General features: G+C 34.0%; 1 protein-coding gene across 3 annotated transcripts in view; it reads left to right on the forward strand.

The window, feature by feature from the left end:
• LOC148645658 (uncharacterized) overlaps nt 1-19,038 on the forward strand; it is a 52,030-nt gene that overhangs the window by 25,265 nt on the left and 7,727 nt on the right. For all 3 annotated transcript variants that reach the window (XM_088611161.1, XM_088611163.1, XM_088611162.1), the window contains 2 exons: nt 7,977-8,176; nt 15,750-15,851. In XM_088611161.1, coding sequence (XP_088467287.1) covers nt 7,977-8,176; nt 15,750-15,851 — 302 coding nt within the window. The remainder of the gene's footprint in view (nt 1-7,976; nt 8,177-15,749; nt 15,852-19,038) is intronic.

Consider the following 19,038-nt stretch of genomic DNA (forward strand, 5'->3'; position numbering starts at 1 on the left):
ACACATTTCACTCCTGTCCTGACTGGTTCTTTATTTTACAAATTTACCTGTTCCAGTAAAAAAGTATGCTCCCTAATAGTATAAACTGCCTTTGCAACCTCTTTTTAGCTTTTATTCAGTTTTTCATAAATCAGTGTTTTGATCCATCTTCAGTACATAGGTATCCAAATTAGTTTTCAGTTTATGTTATTATATAAGCATAATCATATATAATCACATAATCAATATTTTAATATTAAGTTATAATCATATGCAAGTGTAATTTACATAAAAGTTCCTATTATATTGTATAAAGCAAAGATGATAATACCTTACTTGAAATGTTAAAAAGTTTACAATTAGGAAATTAGACATTAATAAATACAAAACTATAGGCAGCTAATGCAATTTACCAAGCAATTTATGCTCAAACGTGTTATTAGAAACTGTGCAAGGCATTAATAAAGATTCAAGTATTTCTGGACTATAAAATACAACATTCTTAAGTGACAGATTTGAAAATGGAAATACAGATAAACACATAAAAACGATTACAGAAATCTTCTAGCATATGTGTGCTTATCATAGGCTATTTTCAAATCTCAATCTGTCTCTGCATGGCAGGTAGAGAAATCAGTTCCCACAGCTTTTCCAACATTGTAAAATTACTTCTCAGACATTTGTTTAAACCAATTTCCTTCCGCTCCACCTTGTGTGAATGCAAAGTAGGATTTGAAACTGGGTTTAGGAAAAAATGTAGTGCTGAAATAGACCCAGTACAAGAGGAAGCCCCCCTCTGGACCCGGCCTGTGGGTGACTGTAAAGAATCCATCTTGAAGAACAGCCCTAAAATTAATATTTGACATCTGAAGGTGAAAAGAATCATTGTGTCCTTTAGGATGAATGGTTTGGCCTATCTATTCAAGTGCTCAAGAATGAAAAATGTATCTTGAGTAAAGTTAAAGAGCAGTGGAGTGAACTAATAGGGCAATGACTCAATTCAAGGCCACAGTTAATGAACTGCTTTGACGTATAATATCATCCTTCAATTAGGCCATCTTATGCCGCTATGGAAATGGCTGCAAGCAAGGCTGAAGCACAACAGGCTCTTTCGAAGTGGCACTGGGTCTGGCTGAAGGAAGAGCTGAGAGAGACAAAACCACTCCAAGCCAAACGTGGAGGACATAAAGAGAAAGAGAATAATTGCTTTGCAGACATCAGCATAGCTAATTTGCAAGGTAATTTGAACAGAGATGGAAGAATGCTGAAGTAGTTTAAGGTCATTAATTCTGCTGGTACAATGGGCTAATGACTATAACCTTGTGCAGATTCTAGCACAATCTGCTGCTTGTTGCATATTAATCGTGCGACAAAAAAATATTTACTGAGTGCCTGCAAGCTGCACTGTCTCGGGGGAAATTGAAGCAACACGAACATTGAATGCGCCAAGATTTTAACAGTGACATATTTCCAGTTTCAGATGGTATTTATCTTATGTGAGATTCCAGTTATGATTTCTTGAAATAGGAGAGTAATCCTTTTCTCAGATTGTAGGCTGATTGTTTGTATTGATGGGGTTATTGACACCCCAGGAGGAAATACTATAGACTCCTGTTCAAAGTCCACCGGGTGGCTAAATCAAGCATTTCTTGCCTCTTGTGTCTCACTGACATTAAATGCTCTAATTGTGTATTCTCCCTCCCAGAGGTCTTTTTGAAAATTTCCATTCAATGGAAAGGATACCTGCTACTGGAAAGTTTTAACAAAAATGTTTACATCTAAACAATGAAAATCAAACTCACATTTTTAGTTACATTTTAGAGGTACTTAATTCAAGACCAAACCAGTAGTAAATAATGTCAAAGCAGAGCAGAATACCTGCACAGTGAAATAGAACACTTACAGTATCATCATGTGTACTTTTTTAATTAAGCGTGGTTGCTATAGTGAATTAGAATTTAGAATTTAGAATTGCCATTGTCCTGAATATTTTCCTATATATTGAATAAAGGATGTGCAGTGCTACTTTGCACTTTGCATTTTTCTTCTATAGGATCATTTCTATAGGGTATTCTTACATTACATTACATTACATACTCATTTAATTAATATTTTCTTGTCTCATCAAATTTAATCTAGTCTCATTTATATTTACACTCTGCTAAATCTTCTACAAGTTTAATTTCCTGCTGTTGCATTCCATCATTAAATATAACACATATCTTGGTTAATTATCATCATAGTTAGTTACATTTTTATTAGAAAAGTGCTTTATTGCATGTTGTCCTTTCTGCTAGCTCTGCACAAAATATGTGCTGCAGTAACTGATAACATACTGTTAAATACATTTTAATCTTGCACAATGCAGTTTAGCCGACTTCTTTCTACTATTTTGTCATAATTAAATATATGTTGTCCATTGGACAACAAACCTCCTTCCAATAAAATAGTTAACCAAAATGGATTAATGGAGTCTTTGTGCTATTTCAAAAAAGCATGTTGAAGATAGAAATAGTAATTATTTTATAAGTCTGTGGCAATATCCCCTTTTATTGTAGCACTATTATGCTTTAATTCTCAAATATAACCTTGGTAACTTACAAGACATAAATACTCAACATTAAATATTAAAGGAACCTTTGGAAATGCAAAGTAGCTAATAACGGAAAGCAGGAGGGAAATTGGTTTATATTCAAATTAAAATATGGCAGTGTGAAGGAGATTAGACCACAATACATATTCAAATGCTAATGCCAGGCATTTGTTCAAGAAGCACTGGCCCATATTGTTTGACTTTGTATGATTGTCCCAAGTGCTAACTCATGCAGAAGATTAGAACCTGCAGTGTTTGTATGAAGCTGTGAGAAGAATACATTGCACTCTGTTGTTAAAGGAAATATGAGAATCAACGCAATAGAAATCAATTTAAAAATGCTTTCGCTTTGTTATGGGATAAAGAGAGTGAAAACCCTTGAATAGTCCTAATAGTCTAGTTTGCACATATGTTTTACATAATGTATGTGTATGTAGTTCTGGTATTTTTGTCATAGAACATGTTTGAAGTGATTTGTTGGATAGGTAATGTATTTCACAAGTATTTCAGAAAATATAAAATCTTGTTACAAGTGAAGTTATGAAAACAGTGAATATCAGAAAATGACTGAGCAGGACAGTCGATACATAAATAAATCATCATAACTCCCAACTTTTAAAGACTTTTGCCAAGAACATACCTTTATTTTGTGCTTTGTTCTCTGGCACAGCTTTGGTGAAAAGAATAATACAGTAATTCAGGGACACTTGGTAAAACAAATGTATATTAATAATGACAACATACACCAAACAACACACATCATAAACATACAACACACGAGTTATATAATGTACAAGCTTTCAAATAAGGCGCCCCAGAAACATCTTAAACACCCAGAAATCCCCAGACTTCTACCAAGTATTTGACTCCTTAATAACTCCTACAATACACTAGGAGTTTAAGATACAATGAGAGATAAGCTTCTAAACTAAACAGAATTAAAATTGACATATGTTACAACCCTTAACTATGTTCATGTTCCTGTAAAGTAGTGTTTAATTTAATCCAACTTTTAATGATCAAAACAAAATTTAAATTATTTTGTTTAATTGAAATGTCGAAATAATTATTTTTTATTGGTTCTCTGTTAGGTTCAACAGTTACATGTACAGTATGCACCTGAAAAATAGCATAGCCATAGCTTGTCCAAAGCAATGTGAGAGATAATCTTCCAGAATTTGGGAAAAAAATAAATAATGAGTTTCAACATGTAATATTATTTTAATTGCATTGAGTGTTTTTGGTATTTGTGATAGCAGACATGGTTATCATAAAAAAAACAACTTGCTGTTTGTTCAATTATGGCAAGTACAACTAAAATAATTAATATAATTTTTACACTTCACAGTTCATAGACTCAGGTAAATGTTTACAGATTCTTTTCAGTTTCTGTAGCTACTGCAGTGGCTGTTTCATGGAATTGTGCCAGTAAAACTCTGATGTACTCCCATCAAATGAATCAGTCAAGTGTAATAAAATCTTTCCCTGTGGTCATGAGTTTACTCGAGGGCTTAACCAACAAGAATGATTCCAATAATGTCTTCCCCGAACTTTTAGTAGCCAGAGGCAAAATGTATTTGTATTTGTGGTTTTAATGGCATATGACTATATAGATCTCAGGTGCTTTCTTTGTTTTCTCAAAATCTTCAATACCAGATTTCCTGATTTCCACAATATCATGGATAAGTAAGAAACATATTCTTTTCTAATGATTGTGTAGTGGATGCTGTCAATACAATGAATCATTTGTGCCTTGTAGAAATGCTGTAATAATAATCTTAGAATGTATAGTTTTCTTTCTTGAACACATGAGACTTAATGGAAATGAAGAATCAAATAAGGTTAGAATTTGAACTAACGTGAGGAACAGTTGTGTGACTTCTTGCATTCTTAACTAAAGAACTGTCCTTAGTGCTGATATCTGATATCTGATACTGTAACTTGAAACATGACATGGAACATAGACTGAGACCTGGGATTTGTTGAAAGCCTATTAGGTATATTAACAACCTCCTACCAGTGTTCTCTCTTTACTCTTGAATCCAAACACAATTGAAAAGTGTTGTTTTTAGATATAATTAGGAAATAATGTTGACTCACTTGAAAGTCCATTATGCCTGTTCATGTCAATAGAAATCCAATATGCTTTTAAATTTCTAACTTTTTTTTCCAATCCCTGATCTAAAAAGAAAAATACTGACATCAAATTCAGATTTATGTCTGTGTAAACTGCACTGTAGATAAGCAATTAATGAAGTAGTCGATAGCACTTTCCAATTTGGCCAGTGCAATCCTGTAAAATAAGGTGCTAATGGAATTCACAAATACAATCCCAAAATTAACCTCTATAAACTGTTTGCACAAATGGCTTCCTGCAGTTACTGTTGACTGCAAAGTTGTTTTTCTTATTGTTGGAAAATGTACTGAAGTTTAAAACTTCACCCCGATGGAAGGTGAATAACCATTCACTTCTACAGATATAAATGATATTTTGTTCATTGGACCTGTATAGTTTCAATACTTGGTAGCTTAAAGATTTAGGCTGTTTCGTATCTCTTGTACGTCTGTTACCTACAGTGCTTCTTCTTGTCTTGGATAAATAAGCAGTAGCTATTTGTTACCCTGACTCCTTCCACTGTAGAGATCGCTGTAGGAATAAATAAGAGAGAAGTGTCGGGAGCTGTTTTGCAAGCACGGGGCTGTCTGATAAATCTTATTAGAGATTCATATAATGAACCCTCAGTAGAAAAGAAGAATGTTGGAGAGCACCCTCCTCCATCATAGTGCTTTGCATCGACAGCAATGGTGACACAAGAGACGCTACGCAAAATACCCACATTGATGAATGTCCTGGAAGCTTGTGTGTAATTATAATTAATGTAGAATGTGGAATAAGGAAATGAGGCATTATAGCTGGAACCAGCTATTAATTTTAATTTTATGCATCAGTTGTTGCATTTCACAGGCCATAATAAATGGACTACATTGCTGTTAGACACTGCCTCTACTGACAAGACAGTTCAGTTCTAACAAAGCAGTGAAAATAGAGAGAACTGCAGTTTATGTATGTGGAATGTTCAAAAGAAGCAACTGGAAGAATGATTGAACTTGTTGTGTGTCATTTAATTGGGAGCACACTAAATGAGGGGAAAAGGAATATTAATATTAATTAATATTCATATTATGAAAAGAAGAGGAATATTATGAGCTGTATCTTTGCAAACAAAAGTCACCCTGAGCCTGGCATTCCCAAGATAATTGTAGTTATGTGGAAGTTATGCACATAACATTGAAACAAATTCAAAGAATGAGCATAACTTAACATAAAAATCTAAGTATTGGATCATATTTCTACCAAGTGGGGATGGAGGAGTGGATGGGTGGATAAGAAGGTGGATACAGTACCAAGGTCAGGTAAAGAAAAAGGTTAGAAGGAAATAACTTTTATTATATCGTGCACAATTCCCATCAATCAAACATATTTCCATATCATCTATCATGGCATTTCTGTAAGCAATGCTTCCTGCCTTGCTGACTTGTCTGTGGGTTTATGAGATCATAAATAACAAAACAGGAAATTGTCAGTGGCCAGGCCAGAGTCCAAGCTACAATCTAATTGTTGGACCTAGGTGTGCCCTAGCACACTGCCTGAGCCCAAACAAGCCTTTTGAATGCAAATGCACAGCAGGTGGAAGTCCATGTGGAAATGGTACACAGAGGCAAACCAGAGACCTTAATCTCCATTATCCATTCACCTTTTTCCTTATGCAGCATTCATCCTGCTGGTGAAGCAGACATGCAAAAAAATAATGCTGTATTCCACTTATGGAATTACTGCTCAAAGTGATTACTCCATCTCCTTGGAAAAATTAGGTCTGATTTTTGAGCTTTGAGTCAGGTTTATATTAGAATAACGACATTCACTTAGAATACATTAATAATGAAACAACATAAATTCAACAGAGATTTATGGAAATGACCAGCCTCTTAGCTTGTCTTGAAAAGCTTGATATTTTCATTATTCAATAATAATATCTATTGATAAATGTAATTTGTATGGAAATTGTATTCTTTTTTCATAAAAAGAGAAATTTGAGTGCCTTATATGTTGTCACCATCTTGATTTGCAATAGTATTGCACTATTTATAAAAAATACAATTTTCATTTAGATTTTAAGATTTTATATGTGTTCTGTAAGCATTTCTGATATGCTTTTATAATAATACTCTTGCACATTATATTTTTTCTGATATCACTGATTGTTTTAAAGATATCAAAGACAGTATAACCACTCACAAATGAAGAACCTTTTGGGATTTGTTTTCCAGTTTTATATTTATTTTTTGGTTAAACTCACAAAAGGCTTTGTGGTACTTTTCTCTACAAAAAGTATATCATGGTTACTTAAACATTTATTTAAACCACCTGTAGTCACACAATAGTTCAAATGTCTCTGCTGTTGATACTTACAGAATGGCTTTTGAAACTGCTTTAGGGAAACTTGATGTATAAACACCATTGAGTACAGTATATGCCTCCTATCACACTATTATAACCATTGTTCTTTGATTGTGTGGCCTTCTCTGCATTCAAAACAAACAGTTAACTTGTTTACATTAATTAAGATTCAATTTTGGATTGAAAAGCCATCTTCCTATCTCAATAATTTATTGCAGTTCCTTGTACCATCATAAAATGTAAAGCTATTTATTAGAATGTAAGAATCTTCAAAGAGCAACTACCAATGGATGCTGCACATTGGTGGTGGTGGAGGGGAGACCCCATTACCTGTAAAGCGCTTTGAGTGGAGTGTCCAGAAAAGCGCTATATAAGTGTAAGCAATTATTATTATTATTATTACCAACTTTTGAAGCAAGTCATTATGTTTAGCTACTGCAAATGACTGAAACAAACTACAGAGTAAGCTCTTTGGTATTTGAGGGGGTTAATTATTATTATTATTATTATTATTATTATTAAATATTTTTGCCTGACCCTTGTGCTTAATACTCACACATTCTGTTATGTTATTTACTATTGGTGGTCATTTTATTTTTTTGTCTTCTCTTTAGGCTGTCATAAGCCTTTTGGCCAGTTTATTGTTCTGGTGTAAATATTGTAAAGGATTATTATTATCATTATCATTATTGGATGAAGTCATTTAAACAAGGGTTTAATGGATATTCTGTTAATGAGGAATTCACTGTAAATTGAGTCAGAAGAATGGCCATAACGCTAACCTTAACCTCATCAACACTCAATATTTCATTAATCCTCTATTAACGTTCTGTAGAACAGACATTTATAATAAATTGATGACTGATTAAATTGAAATATCTGCTACACCAGTGATTAAACTTTTTTTTTTCAAATCGCATTGATTTGTTTGTTTTTTTACCACAGAGTATCCGAATCTGGGATTGGACATCTGGCAATTGTTTGAAGGTGTTGTGGCCATCTGTGGAGGTGGAAGGCCCACTGGACATTATCACTGGCCTGTCTTATGACAGAGGGTTCCTTGCTTGCAGTGCCAGCACTACAGTTTGGCTCTACTCCACTGAAACTGGGAAGTGCCTTCACATCTATGAGCCTCACAAGAAGAGGTAAGAGGGACTCTTCACATAGAGCTACAAGGTATTTATGATATCTGGGAGTTTGTGAACCCTCAGTGTCCTGCTGAATTATTAATCTGTCTCACTAATGCATGATTCATGACAGTCCCAGTGATAGATGTATGGGCTAGTGAAGAGTGACAGATACACAGTACCTGATGGTTGCACCTCTGCTATAGAGTCATCAGTGATGGTGTTCAGACAGTCAGAAGCTTTGATGGTCACACAAGCTTACACTTGATTGACAGTGGCAATCCGACTGCTGTTAAATGTAAGGATGAATTCTTTTATCCTGTGGTGATGTGCTCTGCTGGGAATGAGTAGCAGAAGAGCATTTTTAGCGTAAGCCGTTTCACCAAAAGCTCCTTGCAGAAGAATTGTCTGCAAATGCTTGAAAGTATGACAGAGATGACACAGGTGAATATTTAACACCAAATAACATCTGACGACTTGCTAAGTTAATAATTATAAAGATATAACAGACCTACATAGCTTTAACATGGTGTAGAGGAAAGTCTCTAGGCTCACAGAACCAGAAGCCCTTGGGTTTCTATACATGTGGTCAATATTGTTGCCCTTCTCTCATTTATAACTTTATTCAAAAGTGGGTTGTATATAGCAGTATTTATCAACAGAATTTAAAGTCATGAGGTTTCAGATTCATTTTGCAACTCCTGGTTGTATAAATTCCCCACCCATTTAGATGTACAGTATACAGTAAATACACAATTTAACTTAATTTAATCTGTTCACTGACAAAGATTCATAAATCTAACCACTAACAGCCTCGGAGGCTTCACAGACTCTAATCAGCTCAGCACTTGAGAAACTGATTAGCTCAAGCTTTGTTTCCAATGCCCAGATACATCTAGCTCCAAAATGGAAAAACACCTTGCTAAGCAGGGTAAATCATGTTTGTACTTCCCCAGCAATCCTCTTTAAGGTCTTTATTAATCCTCAAATATGAAGAATAATTTTGTGGTATTGGAGTGAATGATGACATTCATGAGCACAGTTGTTTGCTAAATACTGAAATATGTAGTTAATTATTTTTACTTTAATTTTGACTGCTGAATTTAGCTCCATCAACACATGTATTAAATGAGAAGAAAATACAAACAGTGCATTAGCATTGCAAGTGATTTTCAGTTCATGGCTAACGGACATAGAGTTCTACTTACAGTTCTTTAGAACTGACTGAAAAGGTTAAAAAAGACCTCTATTATGAGTCTGTTAACTTCAGTATTTCCAACATATTGTTACATGCTGCAATATCATTAGTGCTGTTTTCTGAATGTAAGTGGAAGAATGTGCAATTTAGAAAAGAAGCCTTTTTATTTACAGCTGTCTTCTAGAAGATGCATGTGATTTTCAGAACTCAAGCTGAGCTGCTCCGAGAATTAAATTAATTTGCCCACATTAGTCTGGGCTGGATGCAAGTCTTAGTCCCAATGAAGAAAGGCTGGTAGAAGAAAAGAGTACATTAATCTATTGTGCCATGACAGTCTCCCATTTGGGAAAGGACAAGATTCATGATAGTACTTAAAGCTTCTCTCCTTAAAATTTATCCTGGTAAAGCAACTCTTTACGAAAATATGTAGGGATCCTGAGGTAATTTCGGTTTCACTTAATGGTTCCTACAGGAGTATTGCAAGACTATCACAGCTTTTTTTCATAAGAGTATGTTGTTACCACATGAAACATATAATAGGATTGTATTATCACAGGATAAATACCTCAGGAATCGTACAGCATGAAGCAGTACCACAGAATTCATACAACAAGAAATAATATGTAGCATTTTCAGAGTTTACCTCTATAAAATACCACAGGTGTTTGGCCACAAGATTGACAATGTAACTCTGGTGCTCAAATACCATATAGAGTATGTGGTTATGTTTTATTTCCTTGTGTTAGTAACAATTTCAAAAGAGAAGATGATTTGTTTTCAAGAAAGATTAAGCTTGGAAGGTAGAAGACCAACTTTCCTGGTCTATCAGAGGCATTTGAATTAGTGTTGTCTCTGGCTCGATCCCATGGCAAAGCTGTGGAGTGAGCTACTGTAGCATTTGCCATGGTAGCTGGCTAAACACCTGTCACTCGGTGCCGGTTACCATGGAAATGAGTTTCCTATGAACAATATGTATTTAGCCTATTGCTATGATGGAAAACATTATAGTAAGGTATCTGTCACCACCATTGTCAAATGTATTAGAAATATTTATCAGAAATAAATGTACACCCAGTTACAAATGACTGTAATTAGAATCATGTCATATTTTTAGATGTTCTGAATGCACATGGGATTAAGCCTATGATGATTTAAATTGTGATTAATTGTCAATTAGGCTGAAGTTCTATTGTTCTTGAGTATAAATTCATAAGATCAATTATGACCAAGAAATAATCTGTTCTTTGTCATTCATTACTGATTATTACTAAATATTATCTCATAAGAATGAGTAAGTCTTGCCAGTTACTGCATCAATGCTGATGTGTTGTATGCGAATTAGTTAGAAAATTATTTTTAATTAAGTCTTAAACCTTTGAGTCTTACCAAAAGAAAACAAGAAAAGTGCCTCAACAAAAATAAATGTATAAATACAAAGCACTAACCCCGAATTGTATTTCAACACAGAAATAAGGCTGAATAATTTTGTGTTATAATATTTATAGTTACAATAATTTGTTTATAGTTCTATTAAAATACTGATTCTACTTTCTGGCAACATCCACCTGCTGGTTTCTATGAGTTTTTTGCAATTCCGAACACCAATGTTTACAGTTTGTGGAAAAAAGGTAATTAAAGTGATGAACAGAGTGCTGACATCTACTGTATGCTGTAATGTCTTAAGAAATTGTAAGTCTTGCTTAGTTAAATCTTTTTTTAATATTTAAGTGATTGGGAACTGATTAAGGAGACCTGCCTTGTAGGTCAATAAACATAGCACAGTATATATACACCTAAACTCTTACTGAACATGTAACTGTGAGAAATAGTTATGCTATATGCCCTCCCAGTAACCTTTCTGTTTGATTCATCTTATGTTTATGGGGCTGCCTACTGGAACCCCTCTGGGCTGCCTATGGTGAGGTGAAATATAATTGATCAGAACTAACCGTAATCTCTCAGCACATAATCCATCTAAGACTCTGAAGAAGAGGAGCTCATCAGAGCCTCACAAGAGCTTGCAGACAAAATGATTTTTTTTAGAGGAGCTTTGCTAATCGGTAATATGCTAGCGTGCATAACCATTTTATCAAAATTGACTTAAGACCAGAATGAATAATGATGATCTGCCAGTTATGGTCCTTTGTTTGTACTGTTATCATTCATCTGAAGAAAAAATACTCTGTGGCTAATTAAATGGTTATCTTATTCAAAATCTCTTTGTTTTTTTGTGGACCAGAATTTTGTATTAGTTTATTAAAAGTTAAGTACATCAATTATTAAATAACATTAACATAATTCTAGATCTAGCTTCATCATTATTCTTGATTGTGTTTTTATTTTTAAAGACCTTGAAAATGCATTGCGTGTATTATACATGTATTGTAGACACAATTTACAAACTAAGATAAATATGTGAATTATACCTCATATATTTTTGTTAATGCTCAGCTGTGAGAGTTGAGTCCGGTATCTCTTTGATTGATTTTAGTATGTTTTACTCAAACATACCATGATCTGACTGAGTGCACACTTTATCAAAATTTAAATATGAAATCTCTCTGTATGTGCACAAACATATACCCTATGAAATCTTGCTTTTGAAGAAAGATTCCAGTCACATATTGACACTATGTGAAATATACAGGTATATATTTTTAAAACATTTGAGCCATTGAAAGTCTATGAAACCACATCTTCCAGATATTTGCTGTGATAATAAATATATATTAACTTAAATAAAAAGGGAAACATATTATTTTTTTATCATAATAAATCTAATAATCAATCAAATACAAACATTAGATTTTATTGTAAAATTTACAATCTAATCAGCAGTGACTAGAAAACCCACAGTGGTCTGTTGATACTGTATGTACTGTAGGATACATTGAAACAGATTTGATTTTGACCATCTTTCTGTGTTGATCGAGATCCAAAAAATGTACCATAAAATAATATAATATAATATGTTTGTGTTTGGACTTTCATTAATTATGTTTCGTTTCAATAGATAAGTAAATGACCCAGCATTTGGTAGATTAAGTACACCGAGTATCAAAAGAACATTAATGTTTATACAAATTCACAAAGTTAATTATCAGGAAAATGAGATCTTGTTTTATAGCAGGTGTGCTAAAAGGTTTATTGCACAAACATGACATAGCTAAAATCATTATGCTGATCAACTTGTGTCATCAACAGGGTTGATTAAGTCTACTGTGAAAGGTGCATACTATTAGTTAGTGGACATCATTGAAAAAAATGCAAACTCTATCTTTTTGTCGGGCACCAATGGCATAACACTGTCTTATTCTAAAAGTCATTGTTGCCTGAGCAAAAGTAGGGAGTGCTTTGTTCTGCTGGAATGTTGTCACATGGAAAAAGAATTCAGGTGAGGTCCCAGGATTTGATCAGTGTTGCACCCTGCAGCCACTACCATCGAATTTGGACCCCCCTATTGATTACTTTACAACAATTGGTGTATTAATCTGCATGTCTGTTTCATACTTGCTGGCATCTGTCAGGGAGGTGTACAAGAAATTTTGATTCGAAATTAAAGACTTGACTCCATGGTAAATCATGATGTGCTAACTTAATTCAGCCCCCAGCATACCAGAGGAATGAAGGCTTTGTTCTCTTGATAGGTAGGACAAAAGAGTTCCTTTCTGTATTTTTCATTTTTCTTTTTACCTTGATATTTAATAGAATAGATCGCCTTATCACCGATGCCCAATCAACCCTTTAACTAATGAGAAGCCTTAGTGCTTATGCAACAGAGTCGCAAGAGTGTATCACAGTCTCCCATGAATAATCAATTAATCAAAATGATGGCAATAACATTTAATCTATACCTAGAATCCATATTGACATTATTTTCCTAAAAACATACAATATGTTTCTGTTTAAGTTAATATGTTTTTTACGCTCACTATAGGGTTTTGATCCCATTAATAACTGCCTGAAAGATAAAGGTGAAAAATCAAGACAAATTAAATTTTACACCAACAGTGCCAGCAGCAATGGACAAGTTAATATGTTTGGTGAAATCTCAATGGATAATGAAAAGAAGATGAATTTACAGTGCAATAGCAGTTCTGTGACAAAATGCAGAACTAATCGGATTGTAAAAACCCCAGGCAGCTCCATTTTGCCCTTTGTTTTTGTACTAAATTATTTAAAAGAAATAATTAGTATTTTATGGATTTTAATTTGATTCTTTCTTATACAACTTTAATGCCTTTAACTTTTTTAATGCTTCAGTATCTAAGGAAACTCTGTAACACAAACATTGCTGGTAATTTTAAAGGTAAAACTGTATGTTGGAAAGTATTATTCTTTAATGTATTATTTCATGACTAGATGTCATAAAACACTGTGGGCTCCTTTCACAGATATTGATTAGTAGCATGTCCAAGGGTGATACTAAATTGAATCTATAAAAACACAAAATGTATTACAGATTTATGTGTGATTCAACTGCACTGCACAGCAAGTGATAAGGTGATGATACCTAAACATCAGTGAATGAAGTTAAATTGATGGAAAAATCTTTTTTTAAAGCAAATGGATAAGAAGAAAAATAGGAAGCTGAAAAAGACTGCATCTCACAGCCTGGAGAGAGGATACTGTATAGAGGTTTTCATTGGCTCTGTCAAGGATGAGTAATAAAGCTAATAATGAGGTATATCTATTATTTTATATCAATAAAAAATCACGCAAATTAAAAATCATAAATATCAGATCCGAAAATGTGGTCTTGGCTCTGGCAGTATTTATCTTATTCATTTCAGATTCTGTTTTAGATTTGTGAATAACTGGAGATGAGAGACCATGCTTTCTCTAAGTGAAATATCAACAAGAATCTGTGCTTTTGAATCTAAACTGGAGTCCCCAGATCAAACACAGTTAAAGCTCCTTTTATTTTGGAAAGCCTTCAAACTTTGTTTTAAAAGCTTTATTTCAGATGTTTGATCTTCACAATCAAAGTTTATACTGAATCATTTTTTACCCAAGATAATGAATATGGGTTGTTCTTTTAGGGCATCTCGCTTGTGTGAACCGACCAGTGCAGATTTCCTTCAAAGTAGAGGTTCAGGAATTGTATCTTGTAGTTTCATTTTTGCCCTGTCTGCTATGCAGTGAATGTGAACATACACTACTTGCCATTAGTCCATGAAATAAGCTGTTTCATGCTGGTATGTTCTCAATGAAGTGTTATAATTTTTAATTTTTGGCTCCACTGGTCAGAGCTTTGTTCTGTGAATGGTTTTCGAAACTTTCTCTACACTGGACTGAATTCATTGCATACCATTTACGCTAAAATAAAAGTAGCTTAAACTCCATGTTGTGAAAGTTCTTAAATCTTTCTGCCTTCAGATAGTTACCAAATCTGTTTTGAAGGAGTACCTTAAAAGGTAAAGATGCCATACAGGGTGATTAAGTAGAGAATTTGTTGTTCTTTTTGATAACTACAAATCTGAGATAACTTTCAATGTCAGTTTTCATGTTCAAGTAAGTATGCCTAAACTGTATATTTGTTTTTTATTTAAAATATATTTGTAAGATTAATACATAGACATTTATTAAATCAATTATCAAAATCAATTATTATTATTATTGTGTCATTTGCCAAACCGCTTACCATATGGTGTCGCGGTAAGCCGGAGCCTACCCGGCAAGCAACGAGCGCAAGGCAGGGTACACCCTGGACAGGGCGCCAGTCCATCGCAGGACAAGTGCAAGCCAATCATACATGGGGACAGTTTGGAGGCCACGGTAAAGGCTGAGGGGGGAAATTTGGCCCAGACACCGGGATAACTCCCTACTCTTATCAGGAAATGCCCGGGGATCTTTAATGACCACTGAGAGTCAGGACCTCGGTTTAACATCTCATCTGAACGGTGGATTATTATTATTAATTTTATTACTACTAATGAACCTGTTCTATAAAACAATTCTTGTCACGAATAATTACATTTCAATGAAATTAACATAAAGTTCCATAGCATAAAGAGAAGGAGGATTCAAGATTAGAGTGTTTCTATTAAAATATTTCTCAGATATTGTATGTAACCAGACCTAAGCACACTTAGTGAGGTTCTTAGTGGGATTTGGAAAAAAATCACTTACTGCTACAATACTTGGATTTGTAAAGAAAAAAAAGCATAAAGATCAGAACCGACATATAAATGGCATTATTACATCTTCCTTATATCTTTCTTTTTTTTAAATCAACACTTTTAGTGTATGTTTAACTGAAACATTAATGAATGTCCAATGAAATAATTAAGAAAGCCGACAGCTTGGATCATGGTCGTGATTTACAAACTACTCATGCAGCACTGCAAACCAGCGACATTTACTGAAATTCAGATGTAATTCTTCATTCAGGATTGAGGCAGTGCAGCTCAGAATGATCCAGCCTGATGAAGTCAAAGGAGTCCTGATGTCTGCTGCCCAGGATGGACTGCTGAAATATTGGGATCTCTCTGAGTAAGTGAGAAATCAATTGCCTTCTTAGGCCCACAGTCTTTTTAAAACCATTTTCTTCTTCTTAATGGCTCACTGCATTATAGTTTAATATATTGCTTTGATGATTTATGTGATTAGATGAATATAGTGGTTAAAAAGGAATACTAACATGTATTATTGTACCCATGGAATGGTCCTGATGTCACACAGCCAAAACCTATTTGCTGCAGTCTCTTTGCTAGAAATTGTAATTATTCTTTTAACCAGTCGGCTTTTGTGAAGCCAAGGATAGAAAGTAATCAATCAGCTTCTTCTGCATCAGTCCATTAACATTCTATTTATTGAGTTTACCCTAATGGCCATTTGACATTTGAAAGTCGAAGTAATGCAAGCTGGCCAATTGGAACAGTATACCTCCTAAGTTATTCCAGTTTATCCTTTTGATTTTGACTGATGGAGGATGAGAGTACAAGTCATAAAGTCAGCTAACAAATTCTCCCCTTGGGATAGAGGTACATTTAGTAGCCTGTTGTTACAATCCATGCCACCACACAAGGCCAGCAAAAAGAAAAACGGCTGAAACCAAGCAAAAGTATTTCTAAATTAGAGGATCTTCAGTGGAGATAAAACGTTTGATCAGGATTTGACTGCCAGGAAATGGGTTTGGTTTACTGGCTTATACGTACATTTCCAGAGAAAATGTTTACAGGTAGGTCTTAAATCTAGAATTTGTTCTAGGAAGTATGAAACCTTAAATTCAGCAAAACAAGAATTGTCCATGGAAGGAGAGTGTTTTTAAGAACATTAAAAATACCAATAATGTTGTCAAGCATAATTCATTTGATATAAACAATATTACGTTGATAACTAAAAATTCAATTAATATTAATTAATTACTTGAGATTTTTTTAACTGTCAAATATCACTGTGCATTTGAGTGTCTCCTAAATTGTGATAACATTGTTAAAATGTTTTGTTTAATTTGCTATGTTTTTGAGCTCTTTATAGTGTGGGTATAAAAGTAATTTGAAGAATTTTTATTTTTTTGGAAATAATATTCAGAATATGATAAAAGTGTGAACCGCGATAAGATGATAAGTTAAAAAGTTGATGGTCAATTTGAAGTTTGTGGTAAATTTGGAGATGAGGTTTTATTTACTGCCATATTCTGCAATTTGTTTTATTTATACATTTCCCCAGTCAGTCCCAGAATAGTTTAGGTTTTAAATATAACTTCCTTGAAGTATAGTGCTCTTTTTCATTCATTTCCCATCTATACTTTTTTTTGGGTCTGTCTCAAAATTATGTAAATGGTGTTTCTTTTCTGCCAGGCCTATTAAAAATAACACCTCAGAGTACTGGAAAGGGCTGTTTGACTCAGCTGCAGTGACTCAGCTCCTGGTTTTCCTTTTTATTTTTTTCTCAAAAATGTTTTGCATTTTGAAAACCTAGCAAAAAAAGTTCATATCTAAAAGTCCCCAAATTATTTCAGATTTCTAAATTAGCTGTTTACTTTTTTCTTGAAGCATTTATACAGTGTTTTTCCGTGTTCATAGATGAGAATCCAGTAGAATGTACAGAGTGGTTGACACTGTATTAATTCCACTTGATGGGCTGAATGACCTCTTTTCCTTTGTACCTACTGTATACTTATGATCTTAAGCCTAGACGTCTAAATATAGTACAGTATGTATTTGCAGGCCTTAGCTACGTATAGTTGAAAATAAATATAAAAAGTAGAATGCACAAACAGAAAAAGAAAAATTTGGATAGAATTCAAGAAATGTTGATTTTCTGTTGATGTATCTACATGCTGTATATAAGCCATTGTGAATTTATGAGATGCTGATTCCAGAGCCTATAAAAAAATAGATAATATAGGCTATATGCTTCTATATATACTGTAAATTGTAGCCGTTTCTTTACCTTTACTTTCGATCTAGATGATTCCTTCCATTTCCAGAAACACTTTACTAAAGGATGTTCCCAGTAGTAATTAAACTTTAAGAAATGCTATATGTCAAACTGTATGATGTTGATGTACAGTACAGTATACCGTGTCACTGAACTCTCTTCCAGCCCACCACCCATTCTGCTGTCTACATTGCCAGTCTGTGTATGAATTGTAATGTGACATGGGGATACAGTATTAAGGAAAAATGCCTCCTATTTCATACGTTTGAATGCATAAAGTGGCATCATTAAATAATTGAAATAGAGGGTGTTTGAAATCAATCTTCAACCATTTTTGTGCCCTGGATTGTTGTCACTACCTGATAAAATGGCTTTGTCTGTCTGCACTATCATAAAGTCAGTTGTCCATGACATTGTAAATAATAAAAAGGGAGAAGGTGGTAAGAGGCATTACGTTCCTATCTTTCTTTCGATTTTTAATACCATAGGAGACACTGAGGTCACTCTGTTACACTTCTCTGCTTTTGTCCCAGAACCTGCTGTTGGACAAGACTGCTAGCTTTCTCATTAAAGCCTGGATTTCATCTCGAGGCAACCGGCAACAGAGTGAGAAGGTGTTTTTCATTTAAAATAAATGATAAAGGTGTTGTTGAACTGCTCGTATCTCATGATGAAGTCTATTTGACAGCACACGCTACAAAAGCCTTCAAGAAACTAACCAGTGAAGTAAGAAATCATCCCATGGGCTATAAAAATGTTTTTTTTTATTATTCTGGTTGTATCAATGCTTCAGTCAATTTAATGAATGCCTTATAGGTAGGGATTAAGATAGAAAAGTATGTATGTCACAGGATTCAGATATTATGTTAGAGATCAACCATATATCCAATCAATCTTGCTTGCTTAAACCTGAGAAATCACACTGCACTTTTTATATATAGTGGCGATAATATAAAAGGGCTGAAAGTAACTGAAGTAATCTACCTTCTGTTTCAAAGAAAATTAGTTTCCATGAGAGGGTTTCCATCTGCCTAATTTCCACCAGATTGCTGTAAGTCTTGTGCAACCATAAATGAATAATGGGCTGTAAGGCTCTAATGATCAGAAATAATGACCCTTTTTCCCATTTAAAAATTAGTCTTTGAACTATTCATAATCTTTGATGTACAATAAATGGCATCTCATACTAAAACTGCTACAATTAATAGTTGTTGCATGACTTTTAAAGCACTGTGAACCCGATTGAAATATAAACACAAGTTTTTCCTGCCTACTGTACACATGCACCTAAATG

The sequence above is a fragment of the Lepisosteus platostomus genome, chromosome 18 (genome assembly GCF_059453375.1).
Source record: "Lepisosteus platostomus isolate fLepPlt1 chromosome 18, fLepPlt1.hap1, whole genome shotgun sequence".
NCBI lineage: Eukaryota > Metazoa > Chordata > Actinopteri > Semionotiformes > Lepisosteidae > Lepisosteus > Lepisosteus platostomus.